The sequence below is a fragment of the Procambarus clarkii genome, chromosome 36 (assembly GCF_040958095.1).
Source record: "Procambarus clarkii isolate CNS0578487 chromosome 36, FALCON_Pclarkii_2.0, whole genome shotgun sequence".
NCBI classification, from domain to species: Eukaryota; Metazoa; Arthropoda; class Malacostraca; order Decapoda; family Cambaridae; genus Procambarus; species Procambarus clarkii.
Window position 1 is genome coordinate 32,849,651 of NC_091185.1, and position 15,930 is coordinate 32,865,580.

The 15,930-nt window shown below is 40.1% G+C and overlaps 1 protein-coding gene across 2 annotated transcripts in view; it reads left to right on the top strand.

Moving 5' to 3' along the window:
• The window catches only part of LOC123756155 (uncharacterized), a 165,659-nt gene that overhangs the window by 114,625 nt on the left and 35,104 nt on the right, over positions 1–15,930 (top strand). For both annotated transcript variants that reach the window (XM_045739220.2, XM_045739221.2), the window contains exons 10-12: positions 2,032–2,159; positions 6,694–6,886; positions 8,540–8,710. In XM_045739220.2, the coding sequence (XP_045595176.2) occupies positions 2,032–2,159; positions 6,694–6,886; positions 8,540–8,710 (492 nt within the window). The remainder of the gene's footprint in view (positions 1–2,031; positions 2,160–6,693; positions 6,887–8,539; positions 8,711–15,930) is intronic.

The following is a 15,930-nucleotide window of genomic DNA, read 5'->3' on the forward strand; positions in this document are numbered from 1 at the left end:
TAACTGCCTGAGAGATATGTGTTGATATGTGTCTGAGTCTGTGGGATTTTTCTGGCAAGGTTAGCACCAACCGATGAACAGAAGCTATTAAATTCATTTGCCCTTTCTAAATCAGTTGACGGTATATCCCCATCCTTATAGAGTTTTATTTGGTTATGTGAGTGTTGTTTAGTTCCTAGGATACTACAAATGGTTTTCCATGTGCTTTTCATATTGCCATTTGCTTCATTGAATCTATTCACAGAATATGAAAGATTTGCCTTTCTTATGATACTGGTAAGCATTGATGAGTACCTTTTAACTACTTCCTTTGTAACTAGGCCAATCCTGAGTTTCTTTTCATATTCATGTTTCTTGTTGATTGAGTTGAGAATGCCACTTGTGAGCCACGGATTGTTTAACCTTTTGTCAGTTACTTGCTTGGTAAGAAGGGGACAATGAAGGTTGTAGAGGCTTAGAGTTTTGGAGAGGAAGAGGTTAGCTAATGAATTTATATCCTGATAATTATTGAATTCAGAATCCCAGTTAATATTGTGAAGTGCATTTGTAAGATTGCCTAAAGCTGATTCACTGTGTAACCTGAATGCAAGTTTCTTGCTTTTTGGTGGTGTTATGTCCATGTTCGCTATGAGAATAGTAGGATAGTGGTCAGTTATTCTGTCGTAGATTATACCAGATGTAAGGGGAGCTGTTATGTTAGTCCATATGTGATCCAAGGTAGTGGCTGATGTTTGAGTGACTCGGGTAGGTTTGGTGATTGTGGGGACTAGCATACAGGAGTTCATGGTGTTAAGGAAATAGTCAACTTGAGAGCAATTTTGTTGACCCAGGTCAATATTGAAGTCTCCTCCCAGAATGATGTGGTTTTTGTTGAGATTGTTGTTTATAATAAGATTCCTTAGGTTATCTGAGAATGAAGCTATGTTAGTATTGGGAAATCTATAGATGGCTCCAATAGTCAAGGAGGATTTAAGGAATTTAATTGTAAACTGAGCAAAAGTATTTTCACAGTAGTCATCTCTATCACTAATGACACTGTTGCAGATAAATATATCTCGGTAATATATAGCTGTGCCACCACCTTTTTTATTCGGCCTACAGTTGTAAATGGCTTTATAACCAGCTAAGTTGTAGAGTTGGGTATAGTCTTTATTTAGCCAAGTTTCTGTAAAAATAATGAAAGATAAGTTAGTACCTAGTGCTGTGAGTAATGCATTTATATCGTCAAAATGTTTACCAAGTGATCTAACATTTTGGTTGTAAACTGATAAACAGGTGCTATTTTGGAGTTTGTTTTTTGCCTGGTGTGCTGTGTAATACTTGCAATAATGATGATCAATGTGCTGTTTGGTATAGATATGAGACAGAAGATCAGGATCAATATCAGTGTGCATGGAAATGCAGAGGGGTCACGATACAATAAGACAAGCAATTGCAGAAACAGATAAATACTAAAGCTGCTGTAAAAACAAAGTAATTATAGCAAAACACAAGAATATTAGCAAATACACATAAAATAGTAACAAATTGGAAGAAAAATAAAGATCCAATAGATAGCCAGGAAGGACACAGAAGTTAGATAAAAGAAGAAAAACAACAAATCAGTGAAGACTGACAATATAAATGTAAAATTAAAAATAATAATCATAAAGTAAAACGATCTTAAAGATAATTAGCTTAGTAATGGTTAGATAAAATCCTATGGGAGGTAATGGGAGCTCGTCCCCCATTTCCACCCCCTGGCTATGACAACCCCTTGGAACCAATATATGCATATATATATTTATATATATTATATATATGCATCTGTAACCGTTTCTACTACTACCCACAGCATGGGTACAGGGTGCAAAATAAATGATCTAATTCAATCTTGACTGTATTTGCAGGTTAATGTTGCTCTTGACTGTATTTATAGGTTATTGTTTCTCTTGACTGTGTATGCAGGTTAATGTTTCTCGTGACTGTGAATGCAGGTTAATGTTATCTTGACTGTGTATCCACATTAATGTTTCTCTTGCCTGTATGCAGGATGAGCTGGGCTTGGAGCGTCTTCTGAGGGACGGCAAAGCTGGCTGGGTCATGGGACCTTCCAACGAGGTGCTCAGACAGTATATTGGCAAGGGTGTACTCTTGGGGCCACAGTCCTTTGATTTTTGGTTAGTGTGAATTTTTTTTCTTAAATGAGACATGCCTGCAGTGTGATATTACTGCTTTCTATAGTGTGGTTTTTGGTTTTATTTTATTTGCAATATTACTATGTAATAATAACTGTTATGTTAAGCAGCATATGGGAGGGTGGAGGGTGGTTTCTTTTTTTGGGGGGATACAGTAGATGGAGTTACAGATGATGGAATAAGCCTAGAAATGGAAAATATAATATGAGTTACAATAGCCGGCAGGTTGTCCGCCTTGCTAACATAATATGTATGTGTGTGTTTGGTACCTATGCTAAACTTGTTTTCTTTTGCAGTTAGTTGCATGTGTTTGTAAGCTTCCCAACATGTATTTCAACATAAATGGACGTCAATAAATGAATACTTCTCATACATACATACACTGCTCTGTATTTCAGTTTGGAAAAGACTTGTGGAACTTGGTTTCCATCGAGTAGATCCAAGCACTTAGGCCACCATCTGTGGGAGTGGGGAGTCTCATCTTGGGCCACCATCTGTGGGAGTGGGGAGTCTCATCTTGGGCCACAATCTGTGGGAGTGGGGAGTCTCATCTTGGACCACAAACTGTGGGAGTGGGGAGTCTCATCTTGGGCCACAAACTGTGGGAGTGGGGAGTCTCATCTTGGACCACAAACTGTGGGAGTGGGGAGTCTCATCTTGGGCCACAAACTGTGGGAGTGGGGAGTCTCATCTTGGACCACAAACTGTGGGAGTGGGGCGTCTCAACTTGGGCCACAATCTGTGGGAGTGGGGAGTCTCATCTTGGGCCACAAACTGTGGGAGTGGAGAGTCTCGTCTTGGGCGACAATCTGTGGGAGTGGGGAGTCTCATCTTGGGCCACAAACTGTGGGAGTGGGGAGTCTCGTCTTGGGCCACAATCTGTGGGAGTGGGGAGTCTCATCTTGGGCCACAAACTGTGGGAGTGGGGAGTCTCATCTTGGGCCACAAACTGTGGGAGTGGGGAGTCTCATCTTGAACCACAAACTGTGGGAGTGGGGAGTCTCATCTTGGGCCACAAACTGTGGGAGTGGGGAGTCTCGTCTTGGGCCACAATCTGTGGGAGTGGGGAGTCTCATCTTGGGCCACAAACTGTGGGAGTGGGGAGTCTCGTCTTGGGCCACAATCTGTGGGAGTGGGGAGTCTCATCTTGGGCCACAAACTGTGGGAGTGGGGAGTCTCATCTTGGGCCACAAACTGTGGGAGTGGGGAGTCTCATCTTGGACCACAAACTGTGGGAGTGGGGAGTCTCATCTTGGGCCACAAACTGTGGGAGTGGGGAGTCTCGTCTAGGGCCACAATCTGTGGGAGTGGGGAGTCTCATCTTGGGCCACAAACTGTGGGAGTGGGGAGTCTCGTCTTGGGACACAATCTGTGGGAGTGGGGAGTCTCATCTTGGGCCACAAACTGTGGGAGTGGGGAGTCTCATCTTGGGCCACAAACTGTGGGAGTGGGGAGTCATATCTTGGACCACAAACTGTGGGAGTGGGGAGTCTCATCTTGGGCCACAAACTGTGGGAGTGGGGAGTCTCGTCTTGGGCCACAATCTGTGGGAGTGGGGAGTCTCATCTTGGGCCACAAACTGTGGGAGTGGGGAGTCTCGTCTTGGGCCACAATCTGTGGGAGTGGGGAGTCTCATCTTGGGCCACAAACTGTGGGAGTGAGGAGTCTCATCTTGGGCCACAAACTGTGGGAGTGGGGAGTCTCATCTTGGACCACAAACTGTGGGAGTGGGGAGTCTCATCTTGGGCCACAAACTGTGGGAGTGGGGAGTCTCGTCTTGGGCCACAATCTGTGGGAGTGGGGAGTCTCATCTTGGGCCACAAACTGTGGGAGTGAGCAGTCTCATCTTGGGCCACAAACTGTGGGAGTGGGGAGTCTCATCTTGGACCACAAACTGTGGGAGTGGGGCATCTCAACTTGGGCCACAATCTGTGGGAGTGGGGAGTCTCATCTTGGGCCACAAACTGTGGGAGTTGGGAGTCTCGTCTTGGGCCACAATCTGTGGGAGTGGGGAGTCTCATCTTGGGCCACAAACTGTGGGAGTGAGGAGTCTCATCTTGGGCCACAAACTGTGGGAGTGGGGAGTCTCATCTTGGACCACAAACTGTGGGAGTGGGGCGTCTCAACTTGGGCCACAATCTGTGGAAGTGGGGAGTCTCATCTTGGGCCACAAACTGTGGGAGTTGGGAGTCTCGTCTTGGGCCACAATCTGTGGGAGTGGGGAGTCTCATCTTGGGCCACAAACTGTGGGAGTGGGGAGTCTCATCTTGGGCCACAAACTGTGGGAGTGGGGAGTCTCGTCTTGGGCCACAATCTGTGGGAGTGGGGAGTCTCATCTTGGGCCACAAACTGTGGGAGTGGGGAGTCTCGTTTTGGGCCACAAACTGTGGGAGTGGGGAGTCTCATCTTGGGCCACAATCTGTGGGAGTGGGGAGTCTCATCTTGGGCCACAAACTGTGGGAGTGGGGAGTCTCATCTTGGGCCACAATCTGTGGGAGTGGGGAGTCTCATCTTGGGCCACAATCTGTGGGAGTGGGGAGTCTCATCTTGGGCCACAATCTGTGGGAGTGGGGAGTCTCATCTTGGGCCACAATCTGTGGGAGTGGGGAGTCTCATCTTGGGCCACAATCTGTGGGAGTGGGGAGTCTCATCTTGGGCCACAAACTGTGGGAGTGGGGAGTCTCATCTTGGGCCACAAACTGTGGGAGTGGGGAGTCTCATCTTGGGCCACAAACTGTGGGAGTGGGGAGTCTCGTCTTGGGCCACAATCTGTGGGAGTGGGGAGTCTCATCTTGGGCCACAATCTGTGGGAGTGGGGAGTCTCATCTTGGGCCACAAACTGTGGGAGTGGGGAGTCTCATCTTGGGCCACAAACTGTGGGAGTGGGGAGTCTCATCTTGGGCCACAATCTGTGGGAGTGGGGCGGCTCATCTTGGGCCACCATTTGTGGGTGCGGGGCGTCTCATCTCGGAGAAATCTTTCTAGCATTGGGTCCTCTAACATTTCGATGGTGTTCCACACCCTGGAGGCTAGGTGCTGTAGTGTGATGTTTAGTGGTTGTGTATTCAAGAGTTCATGGAGCTCCTGGATTGTCTGATAATATGGTGGAGAGTATTTTGCAGCTTTACTTAACGCCTTATTTACCACAGCTTAAAATTTTTGTATGGTGGTATTTCTTTAGAGCATGTAGTGGTAGTGGACGTGGAGGGTATTCGAGATGCGGTCGGACTAACGACTTGTGTAAGTGTAGTTGTATTTTCGTGCAGAGTCAATGGAATCTCAATTTTCCTAAGGATGTTTTGCTTTGTTTATTGTCTCCTTTGCGTGAAATTGTATTCCTACTCACTTAATCTTGAGTCCCCAGTATTCTGTCCCCATCCGTAAGTAGGACAAGGTGGTTGTCATGGATAATGGCCTCTGGTTTTCTTTTTGCAAAATGTATTATGAGAAACATTTGTTTGTTGGAATTTATTTTATTTTTTTCAGAGAAGTTTATGAATTCACTTGCTGCAATGAATTTGATTTAGATTTGGTTGGCAGATTATTTAAGTTACGTCATCTGTATATGAAATGTACATATTCTCCAAGCTGGGGAGGGGAGGGGGGGGGGCATGTCAGCTGTACATATATTGAAAACCATTGGTGATAAGCAGTTTCTTTGTGATATTTTACTTTTTTCAATTCGAGTGTATAACCCAAGTGGCTTTTGATAATGAACTTAAGTGTTGTGTTGTCTATGAAGCTGCGTGAAGTGTAACAGTGAATCTCTGATGTCCAAATCACACTTCAGAAAGGAAAGAAACGACGACGTTTCGGTCCGTCGTGGACCATTATCATGTCGTGTAACAGAGAGGAAGTTGTTGTCGTTGTTGTTTTAGATTCAGCTATTCGGAACAAAAAGGTCCAAGTAGCACGGTCTATGGTGAGCCCGTTGTGGACTTACCTGGCACAGGAGCGGGGCTGTAACTGGTCTAGAAGAGAAAAAGGTATAGGCAAATATATAAGGTAATTGAGTGAGAAAAGAGGTGAGGAGCAGGTAAGAGAAAGGTAAGAATAAGGTAAGAGTAGAATGAATGTAAGAATAAGGTATGAGTAGGATGAATGTAAGAATAGGGTAAGAATAGGGTAATGTAAGAATAAGAGGAAAGTAAGAATAAGAGGAAAGTAAGAATAAGAGGAAAGTAAGAATAAGAGAAAAGTAAGAATAAGAGAAAAGTAAGAATAAGAGGAAAGTAAGAATAAAAAAAAGTACATTTAAGTATGTACTGTAAAAATACTCTAACCTTCTTAACAAACACGATCTGACTTAAGCTTGGCCCCTGTTTCTTATTCCTACCAATAGATATTCAAAATAAATAAATTAATGCAATATAGATAACAAAAGCTATTCAAAATATACAAATTAATGCAATATGTTGACATATACGGAAAGTTCAACCATTCGAAATGCATTATCAAGTACAAATCTTGAGATAAATTTATATTTTAATAAAAATATGACTTCCCGCCGCTATAGGGAGCAGCATCCCAACGAGCGGGTCATTCACCATGAACTGAAGAAGATGAGTCTGGAAGAGAAGAGAAAGTTGGCCAAGAGTCTCCTGGAAGATGTGGAAGCCGAGGAGAAGGGGACGAAGGACAAACATGCCTTCCAGGAAACTGACTTTGAGAACCCATTCAATACGTGTCCTCCTGCAGTTAATGACACGGTCAGAACACCTGCATGTGTTCCTCTGTGACGAGAAAATGTTATAGCCGTAAGATGGGATAGAACCCACGTACCTGAATTGGACATGCGCACACTATACCATCCCAGTTTATAGTGTTTGTAACTGAGAAGTTCATGTCCAGGATTCATCAAACATTTTTGCATCCGCTTACGAAACCTGTACATCTTTCCTTGATCATAACGGCTTTGTATATATATATTAATGTATACAAAGCCCTATAAAACGCTTTGAAACGTCACAACCCAAGGCTGTTATTATTAAAAACAGCCTCGTAGTGTTTTGAAGCTCATGCATTGCTTAATAATTGTAAACAAAGCCGCCATGATTGAGAAAAGATGCAATGGTTTCTGAAGTGGTTGGGTAAATGTTTGATGAATCCTGGACCTGAATTCCTCAGGCACACGCACTACCAACTGGACCATGATGGTAGTGTGCCTGAGGAGGTCCAGGGATGTGGGTTCCATGCCACTGTACAGCTTTAATATTATTTCATAGGTATATCATGTAATTGTGACTTCATTGTGCGAGGTAATATAACCTTTTCAGTGCCCCGCTTCTGTTTCTGGTAATAAAGGTGATGATGCACTTTTCAATGTCATTTATGTTCCAGACAAAGAGAGGGAGTAGATTAAAAAAAATTAATTTGTCAATGTTTTTATCCCTGTAGCTGATTACAAAAGTTATAACCTACTCATTGTCCTTTCTATAGCTGATGAAAATGGTAATAATCTTTGCAGTGCCTCACCCGCATCGGAGGATAATGGCTATAACCTGTTCAATGTCCCTCCTGTATCTAATGACAAAAGTTATAAAATTTTGTTTCCCCTTCTTTTCTGATGACAGTGTTGATTACTGGTCCTATGTCCTTTCTAGAACTAATGACAATAACTTGGTTAAAGCTGATAATATGGTCAACGTTAATAATAATATTTGGTTAAGTTTATAAGCTGTTTGGTTGCTAATGTTTCCTGGTATTTATAAAAAAGCGCTTAACAGAACAAAAGTATGTAGGAAAAAGGCTTTTCCGTTGTTTTTAATGCAACTTTGGACATCTTAGAGGAAAGTATCCGAGTATATCTTGTCGGTTATGATCAGTAGTTTGAAGGTTTAAAAAGGTTTACCTTCTATTGCCTTGACGTTGCTTGTACTCTTGTGTGAGGGGTTAGTCGGAATGAGATCTGCCCTCTCCTACCTTGTTTAGGAGCTCTTAGTTTTAAATCATCTAGCCTGTCCTGTCCTTACCATCTAGCCTGAATTCATCATGCATTTATGAAACCACTTGTGAAAGCTGTATATCTTTCCTAAATCATTGTGCCTTTCTTTACATTTAATAAACAGTTTATGAGCTCCGAAACACTAAGATTTTGTTTATATCAGTAATAGCCTTGAGTTGTTAAATTTCAAAGCTTAATAATAAATGCAAACAAAGCTTCTTATGAATAAGGAAAGACGCAAAGGTTTCATGAGTGGTTGCGTAAAAACTTGAAGGGTCCATTAGTAGCCAAGGTGACTTACCATTGGCCACATTTTGGTTAACGATTGTTGCGTATTTTTGGTGATATACCTGTGTCGGTGTGGCCTCCTGTACGCATGCAATCTTGAGTGACTAAATTACATTTCTGGACGTTCTAGATCCTGGAGACAAGTGACGGAGTGAGTCACGCGCCAGCACTCAAGCCTGACAGGTGGACATTACTCACCCTTAAGTCCCGTACAGGTGTTAGTGAGAAGATGGCAGCCTTCGATTTCTCCCTGCCTAACACTACTGACCACACGGGATGTTTTACAGGACAGTATGTTGCAGTAAGTAAACTTTGATATACAGCACTCACTCTACAATACGTTGCAGTAAATCAACCTTAATTTTCAATTCTCTTCAAAATGTTGCAGCAAGTCAACTTTAATATACAATGCTCTTCAATATGTTGCAATAAGTCAACCGTTACACAGCATTATGTTGCAGTAAATCTTAATACAACACTATGTTTTAATAAGTATAGTGTACTCTAATAAAAAAAGAATGTTGTAGTTATTAAATCTTGATATACAGTAACCGCTACCAAACTTGCAACTGTCTCAAACTTATAACATTAACCACTTCTTAAAGACGTCATTGTCATTTGTTTTTAATTCAAAAGAGATTATATAAGCAAATGACTTAAAATATATGACAGGAATTAAAATATTCCTTTGAACTTTTGGTTTGGTGTTGAGCTTAAGTCTTATCAACCTCGCGAGGGCTATATAGACCTCCATAATAGTTTACTGACCAATCAGAAAATATACTTTAGTCCTGAACATACTTAAGGACTAAAGTAAACTCTCAGAGTATACAATGAGAAGCAGCTAAGGTACCGCTCCGTGTTTATATCTGCTAGCGAACTATTAACGTTGCAATATGTATAGTTTAAAATTAAAATTGTAACTTACAATTGTATGTTATATATATATATATATATATATATATATATATATATATATATATATATATATATATATATATATATATATATATATATATATATATATATATATATATATATATATATATATATATATATATATCGTACCTAGTAGCCAGAACTCACTTCTGAGCCTACTATGCGAGGCCCGATTTGCCTAATAAGCCAAGTTTTCATGAATTAATTGCTTTTCGACTACCTAACCTACCTAACCTAACCTAACCTAATTTTTTCGGCTACCTAACCTAACCTAACCTATAAAGATAGGTTAGGTTAGGTTAGGTAGGGTTGGTTAGGTTCGGTCATATATCTACGTTAATTTTAACTCCAATAAAAAAAAATTACCTCATACATAATGAAATGGGAAGCTTTATCATTTCATAAGAAAAAAATTCGAGAAAATATATTAACTCAGGAAAACTTGGCTTATTAGGCAAATCGGGCCTTGCATAATAGGCCCAGAAGTGCGTTCTGGCTACTAGGTACGACATATATATATATATATATATATATATATATATATATATATATATATACATATATATATGTCGTACCTAGTAGCCAGAACGCACTTCTCGGCCTACTATGCAAGGCCCGATTTGCCTAATAAGCCAAGTTTTCATGAATAAATATATTTTCTCTATTTTTTTCTTATGAAATGATAAACCTACCAATTTCATTATGTATGTGGTCAACTTTTTGTTATTGAAGTTAAAATTAACGTAGATATATGACCGAACCTAACCAACCCTACCTAACCTAACCTAACCTATCTTTATAGGTTAGGTTAGGTTGGGTAGCCGAAAAAGTTAGGTTAGGTTAGGTTAGGTAGGTTAGGTAGTCGAAAAACAATTATTTCATGAAAACTTAGCTTATTAGGCAAATCGGGCCTTGCATAGTAGGCTGAAAAGTGCGTTCTGGCTACTAGGTACGACATATATATATATATATATATATATATATATATATATATATATATATATATATATATATATATATATATATATATATATATATTGGTAGCAGTCTTTACTGTAGACATATATTATTAAATATGACCGAAAAAGTAAGATTAATAATTCTAACACGAATTTTCTCGATCTTTCGTACATTTCTTTTCACTGTTGGTGGTAATTCAAAAATCAATTCTCCAAAATTCATTTTTATTTCTAGTCTGACGCGACACTTGAGCGCGTTTCGTAAAACTTATTACATTTTCAAAGACTTTAGTTTACAAACACACAACTGAAACTGAATAGAGCTTGCACATCTTCGAGTTTATATCTACATTTGGGTGAGGTGGATGAGGTGAAAACGAACTTTCAACAATGGGTATTAAATGGGTATTAAATTCAAACACAAGACAGAACACGAAACAATGGGTAAACAATGGGTATTAAATTCAAACACAAGACAGAACACGAAATAATGGGTATTGAATGGAAGTAATTGTAGAAAGCATATTGGTCCATATTTCTTGATGCTTCTATATTGAAGCGGAGTCTTGAAGTGGGTAGAATATAGTTGTGCATTAATTGGCTGTTGATTGCTGGTGTTGACTTCTTGATGTGTAATACATATCAAGATATGTGATGTGATACACATCAAGAAGTCAACACCAGCAATCAACAGCCAATTAATGCACAACTATATTCTACCCACTTCAAGACTCCGCTCCAATATAGAAGCATCAAGAAATATGGACCAATAGGCTTTCTACAATTACTTCCATTCAATACCCATTGTTTCGTGTTCTGTCTTGTGTTTGAATTTAATACCCATTTAATACCCATTGTTTACCAATTGTTTCGTGTTTTGTCTTGTGTTTGAATTTAATACCCATTGTTGAAAGTTCGTTTTCACCTCATCCACCTCACCCAAATGTAGATATAAACTCGAAGATGTGCAAGCTCTATTCAGTTTCAGTTGTGTGTTTGTAAACTAAAGTCTTTGAAAATGTAATAAGTTTTACGAAACGCGCTCAAGTGTCGCGTCAGACTAAAAATAAAAATGAATTTTGGAGAATTGATTTTTGAATTACCATCAACAGTGAAAAGAAATGTAAGAAAGATAGAGAAAATTCGTGTTAGAATTATTAATCTTACTTTTTCGGTCATATTTAATAATATATGTCTACAGGAAAGGCTGCTACCAAAATATACTAATATTAAAATGCACGACCCAACAGCAAGGAATCAAGCCTTCACGATAAAATATCGCCAAGATTTGATTCATGATCAGATATACAAGGCAGAAAATGAAATCAAAGACAACAAAGCGCAACTACTTCATGCTACAAACGAATGGAGAAACAGCATCATCGACGAAAGTCGATGAAAGTATCGTGAAAGTACTCGTGAAAGTAGTCGATGAAAGTATCGTGAAAGTACTCGCATTGAACAACACCTCGACATCCTCACAGACCGACATCACCTCAGCACTGAAACAAGGATAATCAAGAAACTAACAACGTTATATGGAGGACCTATGGCAATTCCACGACCAAGAGATGGATTCCTGAACCTTGCAGGAATCAACCTCACTGAGGACCAAGTCACTCTCCTAAATCTGGGAATAAACTGTCACGTTATGTCCAGACCGAGTGAGATGGCCCGGAAAGTGGAGTTGGAGATTCTGTTGGACGACATATTCGACCTCTAAGCACAAAAGAAGGTCACCACCAAAGATACCTTACAAGCAGAACTTATTGCGGAAGGAGGAAAGAATCGAGGCAACTACAGAAGCACCATACTGTCCCCCGAGCTCAAAGCGGCAGCTAAGAGCCTTCGTGAGAACAAGGAGATAGTTGTCAGGAGAGGCGACAAGTCGCCAATATACGTCATTCTTAGAAAAGACGAATATCTGGCGAAAATGAACCTCATACTCTCTGACCAAACTAAATTCCAAAGGGTAACGAAGGACACTACAGCCGAACTGAAAGCAAAGGTCAACAAATTGATCGAAACTGTGAACGCCAAGAAATCTGGACTCCACCTGCCAAAGATTATTGGGGAATATAAACCTGGATATGCGTATGGAAATGTCAAGACACACAAGCCTGGAAACCCACTTCGGCCAATCATAAGCCAGATACCCACACCCACGTACAGACTGGCGAAACGACTCAACGGCTTGCTGACTCCTTATGTCCCTTGTGCCTTCAGCCTGAAGTCTCTAAAGGAATTTGTTGACTTGCTGCGGGGAACACGGGCCACAGGGATAACAGCCTCGTTGGACGTAGAATCTCTGTTTACCAACGTACCTGTGGATGAAACAATCGGGATGATAGCCGACAGAGTGTACCGTGATCCGGCCTGTACTCGTCTTGACATACCAGAAAACAGTCTAAGGAAACTACTCCAAGCTTGTACTAAAGAGGCACCCTTCTTGAGCCCGGATGGACACATGTATAAGCAAGTAGATGGGGTCGCCATGGGTTCTCCCCTAGGTGTCCTGTTTGCAAACTTCTACATGGGTACCATCGAGCAAAAAGTCTTAGTTGACATGAACTTGAAACCGGCCATATACTGCAGGTATGTTGACGACATTTTTACACAGGTACCTGATGTCAGACATCTGCAGGAGCTGAAGGAGGCATTTGAGCAGAATTCTGTGTTGCGTTTCACTTACGAGATGGAGAAGGATGGGAAGCTGCTCTTTCTAGATGTAACAGTCATGGAAAGGAGCGGAGTTTTCCACACTGCAGTCTACACTAAGGAAACAAACATAGGAATGTGCCTGAATGCCAACAGTGACTGCCCGGACAGGTACAAGACGAGTGTTGTTAACGCTTATGTCGACAGCCCTCAGCCACAGCTCAGAATGGAAGCAAGTCGACGAAGAACTCTGTAGGGTAAGGCAGGTCCTAGTCAACAACGGCTTCTCCAATGGTTTTGTGGAAGACATCATAAGAAGGAAAGTGAAACGCCATGCAACCTCTGAAGAGACAACTAACACAACACCTATACCCCCTATTAGACTATTTTACAGGAACTTCTTTTCCACAGCCCATAAAACGGAGGAAAGGGCCCTGAAAGATATTGTCTGTAGAAACGTTATCCCTACAGACAAAAATCAGAAGATACAACTGACGATTTACTATAAAACCAGAAAAACGGCCAGCCTACTCATGAGAAACTCTCCAGACACAAAGCAGAACGCTTTAAAAGAGAACAACGTCGTCTATGCCTTCAAATGCCCTCTTGGGGGACTGTAAGCCTCAAAAAACCCAGTATATAGGCAAGACAACAACATCTCTTTCCAGGCGTTTAACGATGCATAAGCAACAGGGCTCCGTTAAGGAACATATAATCTCTTCCCACAACCAAACCATCACCAGAGAAATCTTAGCAGACAACACAGAAATCATCGATAGATACAGCGATAGCAGGCGGCTTGACGTCTGCGAGGCACTACACATCAAGAAGTCAACACCAGCAATCAACAGCCAATTAATGCACAACTATATTCTACCCACTTCAAGACTCCGCTCCAATATTGAAGCATCAAGAAATATGGACCAATAGGCTTTCTACAATTACTTCCATTCAATACCCATTGTTTCGTGTTCTGTCTTGTGTTTGAATTTAATACCCATTTAATACCCATTGTTTACCCATTGTTTCGTGTTCTGTCTTGTGTTTGAATTTAATATCCATTTAATACCCATTGTTGAAAGTTCGTTTTCACCTCATCCACCTCACCCAAATGTAGATATAAACTCGAAGATGTGCAAGCTCTATTCAGTTTCAGTTGTGTGTTTGTAAACTAAAGTCTTTGAAAATGTAATAAGTTTTACGAAACGCGCTCAAGTGTCGCGTCAGATTAGAAATAAAAATGAATTTTGGAGAATTGATCTTTGAATTACCATCAACAGTGAAAAGAAATGTAAGAAAGATAGAGAAAATTCGTGTTAGAATTATTAATCTTAGTTTTTCGGTCATATTTAATAATATATATATATATATATATATATATATATATATATATATATATATATATATATATATATATATATATATATATATATATATATGTCGTACCTAGTAGCCAGAACGCACTTCTCAGCTTACTATGCAAGGCCCAATTTGCCTAATAAGCCAAGTTTTCATGAATTAATTGTTTTTCGACTACCTAACCTACCTAACCTAACCTAACCTAACTTTTCCAGCTACCTAACCTAACCTATAAAGATAGGTTAGGTTAGGTTAGGTAAGGTTGGTTAGGTTCGGTCATATATCTACGTTACTTTTTACTGCAATAAAAAAAAATTGACCTCATACATAATGAAATGTGTAGCTTTATCATTTCATAAGTAAAAAATTAGAGAAAATATATTAATTCAGGAAAACTTGGCTTATTAGGCAAATCGGGCCTTGCATAGTAGGCCGAGAAGTTCATTCTGGCTACTAGGTACGACATATATATATATATATATATATATATATATATATATATATATATATATATATATATATATATATATATATATATATATATATATATAAATATATATATATATATACCTATATATATATATATATATATATATATATATATATATATACCTATATATATATATATATATATAAATATATATAAATATATATATATATATATATATATATATATATATATATATATATATATATATATATATATATATATATATATATATATATATATAAGGCACAACTCTCCTAAACACGAGAGTGAAGTATAGAACTTTAGAACACTTTCCCACCAGGAGACTCGAACCCTAGCCAGCACAGAAGCCTTCCAGCAACTGGCATAACAGGTACGCCTTAACCCGCTCCACCACCCGCTCAGACCCTTAAAAGAGATGGTAATTTCGGAGTATTTAAATACACCAAAGATCACCACCTCCCAAGAGCACTAGAGCAAGTGAGGGGTCATTTAGACGTTAATTTCATCAAGTCCCTGTTAATATGGGAAGACACAGTGTCTATGCTTAAGGCACAACTCTCCTAAACACGAGAGTGAAGTATAGAACTTTAGAACACTTTCCCACCAGGAGACTCGAACCCTAGCCAGCACAGAAGCCTTCCAGCAACTGGCATAACAGGTACGCCTTAACCCGCTCCACCACCCGCTCAGACCCTTAAAAGAGATGGTAATTTCGGAGTATTTAAATACACCAAAGATCACCACCTCCCAAGAGCACTAGAGCAAGTGAGGGGTCATTTAGACGTTAATTTCATCAAGTCCCTGTTAATATGGGAAGACACAGTGTCTATGCTTAAGGCACAACTCTCCTAAACACGAGAGTGAAGTATAGAACTTTAGAACACTTTCCCACCAGGAGACTCGAACCCTAGCCAGCACAGAAGCCTTCCAGCAACTGGCATAACAGGTACGCCTTAACCCGCTCCACCACCCGCTCAGACCCTTAAAAGAGATGGTAATTTCGGAGTATTTAAATACACCAAAGATCACCACCTCCCAAGAGCACTAGAGCAAGTGAGGGGTCATTTAGACGTTAATTTCATCAAGTCCCTGTTAATATGGGAAGACACAGTGTCTATGCTTAAGGCACAACTC